The sequence below is a fragment of the Sinocyclocheilus rhinocerous genome, unplaced genomic scaffold (assembly GCF_001515625.1).
Source record: "Sinocyclocheilus rhinocerous isolate Xijiao unplaced genomic scaffold, SAMN03320098_v1.1 scaffold886, whole genome shotgun sequence".
NCBI lineage: Eukaryota > Metazoa > Chordata > Actinopteri > Cypriniformes > Cyprinidae > Sinocyclocheilus > Sinocyclocheilus rhinocerous.
Genome location: NW_015631204.1, coordinates 158,766 through 166,507, shown reverse-complemented (window position 1 = coordinate 166,507; position 7,742 = coordinate 158,766). Strand labels below are relative to the sequence as shown.

At 34.6% G+C, this 7,742-nt stretch overlaps 1 protein-coding gene across 1 annotated transcript in view; it reads left to right on the top strand.

The window, feature by feature from the left end:
• Positions 1-7,742, top strand: part of LOC107741658 (seizure 6-like protein) — a 50,608-nt gene that overhangs the window by 39,891 nt on the left and 2,975 nt on the right. Inside the window, exons 9-13 of the mRNA XM_016554425.1 lie at positions 945-1,083; positions 1,310-1,506; positions 6,299-6,493; positions 6,611-6,802; positions 6,902-7,096. Coding sequence (XP_016409911.1) covers positions 945-1,083; positions 1,310-1,506; positions 6,299-6,493; positions 6,611-6,802; positions 6,902-7,096 — 918 coding nt within the window. The remainder of the gene's footprint in view (positions 1-944; positions 1,084-1,309; positions 1,507-6,298; positions 6,494-6,610; positions 6,803-6,901; positions 7,097-7,742) is intronic.

Sequence of the window (7,742 nt, the reverse complement as noted above, 5' to 3'; positions counted from 1 at the left end):
ACGCCAGTAGGTGGCGAATAGGGGCTGTTAAAATGTATTTGTCTTTGAATCACAAGAGATTCGTTCAAGAATGCGGATTCATCCAGTAATGAAACAAGTACATTTAATCATTAATTCATAAATTACATGTGATTTTGTTTAGTTGTCTAATGTTTTTTCTTCAGAATCATGAGAGAACCACAACTTCCATTGGGGAAAAAACTAAATTTATTAAAAATTAAAACCAAATTTATCCAGAATCATGCAGTTCTATTTTGCACACAAACAGCTCTTAAAGAGTCCAGTTTTATGTAGCCTGCTGATTTTTGTTCATGGTATTCAGCTCCAATAAATGGTTTGCAAAAAAGAGACACAGGATAAATGTTTGATATCATTATTTAATCACATTGGAATCGAAACTGGGAATCGAAAAGAATCGGAATCGATAAGCAGAATCGGAATTGGAATCGGAATTGATCAAATTTAAACGATACCCAACCCTACTCTATATATAATGTACACTATTTTTAATAATTATTATGAAGTAAATTATAATAATAATAATAAGAAGAAGAAATTAAAAACGTACAGAAGCCTGTCTGTGTATATACTTTTATTATATATATATAATCTTTTATTATACTATAATTTAATAAAATATTAAAATAAAATAATATTATAGTTATTTATTGTAATAAATATACCCAGTATTTCATTTAAATTGAATATATATGTAGTAAATAATGATATTTAACATAATATTGGATAAGTAATTAAAACAAATATATTGATAAAAAATGACTGTGATGAGTGGGGGCGGGGCCGAGAGCCGTGGGAATATATATATATTTATATATATATATATACATATACTGCTAATTGAGATTTGTTTCTCTGAATCGTGCGACAGAAAACAATGTGACAGAGAAATCAATGTGACACGTGTCTGTGTGACCTCTCTGCAGCTCTCTGTGGCGGTGACCTGTCTGGCCCCAGCGGCGTTATCCTGTCCCCAAACTGGCCCGAATGGTACGGGGAGGGCGAGGACTGCAGCTGGAGGATTCACGTCGGCGAGGACAAACGTGTCCTGCTGGACGTACAGCTGTAAGTCCTTCTGGAACATTCTGTTCTGAAAGCAACAGCAAAGACTGCTGGTTTGACTGCTTTGCTGGCTGACGCGTCAAGCTGCTGCTGCTGGAATCGAACGAAGCCCACAGACCTGCTGGATGCGATGACTCACCAAACTGCCTGAATGACTCGTTCATTTTCTCATTTCCTCCCACACAAACCCCTCACCTCTCGCCCACTGTCTCTCTCTCTCTCTCATTAGCTTGAATCTCAGCGACATTGATATGCTAACCATTTTGGATGGAGATGAGGTCACAACACGTATATTGGGGCAGTTTGTTGGGGGAACCAGCCCGTTTAAGATGTCCTCCTCGACCCCTGACCTCACCATCACCTTCCACTCAGACCCAGCCGGCCTGGTCTTTGGGAAAGGAGAGGGTTTCATCATCAACTACATGGGTAAGGACACTCAAGCTAATTGCAACACAGTTAAAACGCATAAATTAGACACAGTATCATGCATATTGCGCACAAAAATGGCAAGAGTGTTCTCAAAACCTGATTGTCTGGAACTGAAGAGTTTTGTTTGCATAATAAGCAAGATGTCTTTGAGAACACTTAAATACTTCATATTAACCTGCCCATAAACGTCATATAGACGTTTTTCCTGAACGCGGAAGTCACGCCTGACTCTTAACCGGAAGAATGCTTTGTATTTCTGGTCTCCAGTGTTTCCAATCAAATTAGAGTATATTCCGAGCTGATAATCTAATGTTAAACCTGTTAAAACGTTTTTTAAAAAAGCACATGGCTCCATAGCGCCATCACTTTACAGTGTCGTAATGATCGTCATTTGTCAGTGCCTCACTTCTCAAAGTTTAATGAGTGTGTAGATGACACGAAGCTGCCGACGTTAGCTACCATAAAAACAGATGGGCACTATTTGAATGGGTTCCTATGGAGACCGGAACAGAAGAGCATCCAATCGGAAGTTAGAATTCGTAATGGCGGCGCTCATCGTTTACTCAGGAAAAAGGTCTATAAAACAACAAACAGTGGTTGGTCACTTGGTAGATTTTCTGTCTTTTGGGCAGTTCTTGGCCAGAGGAAACTGCATTGTGGACCAGAGCAGTGTTATTTTATTGTTATTTATACACTATTATAGTATTTATTATTTAGAATTAGCTTTTATTTTCAGTTTTAGCTTGATTTAGTAATTTTGATATGTGCTTTTGTAATTTTTATTAGTTTTTTAATTATATTTCTATATAGCTTTAATTTTTATTTATTTATTTATATATATTTTTTATTTTAGTACTTAAGGAAATTGGATATGTTGGCATGGCAAATAACTGAAATAAAACTTAAACTTGAAAAACTTTAAATTATTTTATTTCATAGCAACATTTTTTACATTTGCGTTTAACGTTTTTAAGTTTAAGTTTGTGTCTTTTTTCGTTAAGTTTTTCATCTAACATTTATTTTATTTTTATTACCTGTTAATTTTATTACTTTAAAAGAAAATTAGAAATGTTGCCATAGCAAAGAACTGAAATAAAACAAATTTAAATTTAAGTACTAAAATTACTAAAAATAAAATATAAATATTAGATGAAAAACTTCAAATAAAAAAAACTTAAAACACTTTGAAATGTTTAAGCTGAAGTATCTATCAGTTTTAGTAATTTTAGTACTTCAATTTAAACATGTTTTATTTAAGTTTTTTAAATTTTCATTCAAGTTTAAGTTTACGTTTTCTATCTAATATTTATATTTTATTTTATTTCAGCTTCATTTCAACACTAACAAAGTTTTAGTTAACAATAACAACACTGGAGCAGACTTTATGTTGGTAGTCAAAAGTCTGGCTAAACGAAATTAGTCCGTCACAGTATAAAGACATTTAATTTCCCAACTAAAGACAAGCTTTATACACAAACTTTCAGTCTCGTGTCATGAACACACAAAGAGAATCTCAATGCAACTCTTTCTTTTCAAATTACTTCAACCGATCCATTATGTTCTCAAGTGGTCGACATGCATTTCAATCAGTGCTTTTTTTTTTTTGCACAGACGCAACTATTTTCAGCTCCTGAAATCTCCCATCAACCTCTTCTCCGCCTTCTCTCCTGGCTGCCCTCATTCATTCACATTTAGTTTTGTTTCTATCCTCTCCCATAGGATACACACACACACACACACACACACACAAAGCACGTTAGCTTGCAATCTCCAGTAATGGCTTGAACTAAAAAGACAGAGATACTCTTTTTATGTTCGTATAATGGAAGAGGATAAAGTTCCCAGCTGAATAAAGGTCGCAGACGCACTGTGAATTCACAATGACGGTCGATTTGCTCTTGATCAAACTGCTCATGAACTGAGTGCATGTGGAATCTAAAGAAACCCCCATTAGTGCTGCGCTAACAGCGTACACAAACATCCAGCTATGCTAGGAATAACTGATCTGTTGGAAAACTCTTCTGAATGCCTTTTAAATAAAAAATTCATTTACTTATGCCTTTTACATTTATTTATTTTTTTATTTAAAATTTGTATTTATTTTTTGCCAACTACAAGATCTGAAATCTTATTAATAAAGAACTGAAAGTGTCAGAGCTGTGACCTAGCGGTTAGCGCACATGCTCCTACACACGTTCGTGTGGGCGAAGCAAGTTCAACTTGACTTTTTGATTCCCGAAAGGCCAAAACTAACATAAAACTAGATTTTACATTTCCTAAAAACGAGTGAGTGGTGCTTGCTCGTGCATAAGTCGCCTCCGAAATGCTAGGGTGTTGTGGGTGGTTACTTACTGGCCTAAGTCAATAAAATCCACCCTCATGTGATATTCTGGTCTCTATGAGTCACATCTCTCCTTTAATGTGAGTAAATGGGATCTTTATTATCTGCCAGGCAAAAATTGTCCAGTCACTTAGAAGATATAATGACACACCTTTTAAATCATGTCCTAGGTATGAGTGTGGGGGAGATTATTAGTTTTATTATAAATATTTATTCATTTATTTTGGGTGGGTGAGTGGATGGGAGTGGACAATATTTTTTTCTATCCTGTTAAAAATTTTTTGATTTTAAATAAGGGGTGTAACGGTACACAAACATGACGGTTCAGTACGTACCTCGGTTTTGACGTTATGGTTCAGTATGGTTTCGGTACAGCAGGAGGGAAAAACTAAACATAAATTGCTTTTTTTTTAAACTATGGTTTACTGAACAAATTGCTCTTTCTTTAAATTAATTCAATTATAATTAAAATTTTCTTAGTTATATAAATCTACCTCAGCTTCTGCTCTAAACTATAGGGAGCCCTTTTACATTACTATAAGGTTACAATTAACAGCAGAGCCCAAACTTAAATTCAATTACTATTTATTTTTATCTATAACAATCGACACTCAAATAAAAAAAATTGTACGCAAACATGTAAATAGCTTTTAAATTAAGTTTTTAAACTTCTAAATTATACAGTTTCTATTTGTTGTTAAAATATAATAATTTACAGAGTCATAACTTGTTTCATAAAATATTTATTTAAACATATACATTAAATAATTAAGACATCACTAACAGGTAAAGTAAATATAATGAAGTATAGTCTTAAAGGCCCGTTCACAACAAGCACGATAACTATAAAGATAACAATAAATATAGTCCTAAAAATCGTTCTCAATATTAAAGAATAGCAGAGTCCACACCACAGCTATAACAATAAAGGCACAGAGAAACGATATCGTTGGAATCTTTCAGAATGATATTTATCAGCTGATGAACGGTAAAAACATTGACACCGAATCAGAATCAATCCTGCTATCACGAGCTCGAGGAATTAAAGCGGCAGACGAGCATGTACTTAGAATAAACAGACGATGACGTTCGCTGGTGTGGACGCTAATATCGTTATCTTTATAGTTATCGTTCTTGGTGTGAACGTGGCTTAATATTTCGCAAAATGCTCTTCACTAGACTTGAATTCTCTAGCAAATATTTCTCTAGCAAATAACGATCTATAGACACTGATGACTTGCCTGAGGTAAATTAAATGCTACGTGACATTTTGTTTACAAGCTGTTTTAATGATGTCTTTCCGCGGTTGGAACACTAATTCAGCGAATACGTGAGGGGTGAGATGTTCATTCATTTATATTTCGCGTTAAAACTAGTAATAAAGAGGAAGGGGTGATCATGCTCACTTGCGTCATATGGCGATATGTCGTACACGTGCGTACCAAACCGAAAGACCCGTACCGAAAATGTTTGGTACGAATACGTGTACACCCCTATATATATATTAGGGCTGGTAAGCGATTAAAATTTTACACGATGTGGCGATTAATTAATCTAATTAATTGCAAATTAATTGCACATCAAATTTGGCTGCGAAATTACTCCCAAAAGATAATTTAAAGTCATTGTTGTGTAAAGCATCAAACAGACATTACAAAAAGTAGCTTCAGCAAGAAATATTTTGTTTGATAAAATTTATTACGTATACTCTTTTGGACCATGAGGGCTAAATGATGACACGGTTGTCATTTTTGGGTGGGTGAACTATACCTTTAATAATTTATTTTATTAATTTTATTATTATTACTATGGAAATATGAAATTATTTCTTTAATGAAATGATACTCTAAATAATAAACTAAAACTGCCAGTAGGTGGTGGTAAATGACAACATTGTGTCTAAAATAACACAGTATTAACTTCTTACTTACTGAACTGTTGTATAAGATCAGTATCACATTTGTACTCGTGTGATATTGCACTTAGCCTATTGCTCGTGTGATATTGCTTAACTATGTGATGTAAATATGAGACAGAAACTCAAACAGTGGCATTTTTGCCCCATATCTCGAATTTTAGGGATATTAACTATGTTCTCTAGGCTCCATCACACAGTGAGTTGTTGCCCTGCCTCATATTTGTCATCAATCAACTGTATGAAATGTCAGATGACCCACATAGGTCTGCGGGGCAAGTGCGTTAAATGCGTTAATAATTTTAACACATAATTTTTCACCGTAATTAATTAATCTAATTAATATGTTAAATTACCAGCCCTAATATATGTGTGTATATATATATATATATATATATATAAATGGAGGTGGAGTGGTGACAATTTGTTTTGCTATTCTCCTGTATTTTTTTTCTGTTAATAAAAATTCAATAAACGAGAGAATTTCTGTGTGATGAATAGAAAAGGTTAAATAATTTTGCTCCTTTTTTCAGAGGTGTCACGCAATGACTCGTGTCCAGACCTCCCTGAGATCCAGAACGGCTGGAAGACCACTTCTCACGCGGCGCTGGTGCGTGGAGCTCGTATCACGTATCAGTGCGACCCGGGGTACGACCTGGTGGGAAGTGAAACCCTGACCTGTCAGGTGGACCTGAGCTGGAACACGCAGCCTCCGTTCTGTGAGAAGAGTGAGTCAAGCACAGTTGGGTGTCTTTGCTAATTAGAGTCTGAGGAACTTTTACTTTCAGCAGATTCAAATGCCATCCTTCTCAGCTGTGTCTCCTTTTCTCGCTTTCCCTCATTAGTTATGTACTGCACAGACCCTGGACACGTGGAGCACTCCACACGCACGCTGTCTGATCCCAAACTCTTGGTTGGCACCACTATCCAGTACAGCTGCATTCCCGGATACATCCTGCAGGGCGGCGCCACTCTCACTTGCTATGGTCGAGAACCCGGCACTCCTGTTTGGACATCTCGCTTGCCTCATTGCGTGTGTGAGTTCCCACAAATGTTTTGTCCAAAATGTCTGTATTTTATGTTTTAGCTCCTGTTTAATCCCTCTATTATTCTTGATTTAATTCCCTGTATATTAGCGGAAGAGTCCGTGTCCTGTGAGAATCCCGGCCTTCCTGACAATGGCTACCAGATATTGTCTAAAAGGCTTTACCTACCGGGAGAGTCTCTAACCTTCATGTGCTACGAAGGCTATGAGCTCATTGGTGAGATGGCCATCAAGTGCATTCTGGGAAATCCGTCTTTTTGGAGTGGTCCATTACCTCTGTGCAGAGGTAAGAATCATTTATGGTATTTACTAAAAATAAGTTTGTATAAAAATGTACAGGGTTAACCCTTTATACCAAGATTTATTTATGTATTTATTTATTTTATACTATAATAATAATAATAATAATTTTATTATTATTATTATTGTTATTATACTTTTTTACTTATTATTTTACTTCCCATTTCCAACAATTACTGTCCTAACTGAGCTCCGTAACAGATATTTTCTTTTCAAAACATTTTCAAATGTATTTAATGAATATACAAAGGTTGTATTTATTTATATATTTAAAAATTTAATATTGTCTTATTATTCACTACTATTATTCATTCAATATTCACTACATTTTTGTTATTCAGCTTCATTAACAGATATTTAGTTTCCAAAGGTTGTTACATTCAAATTAGTATTCAAAAAATTTATATTTATGCATTAAATATATTCTAAGAATACTTAAATGTCTGTAATGCAGCTTTATTAGGTAGTAATAAATAGTCAAAAAAATCAAAATAAATAGTGAATAAATAGAAAACAAAGTACATATGTTTGGATTGCCATTTTGGGATCACCATTACTTAAAAAAACAAAATGAAACGAAACAAAAAATTAACATATATGTATGTGTGTGTGTGTGTGTGTGTATATATATA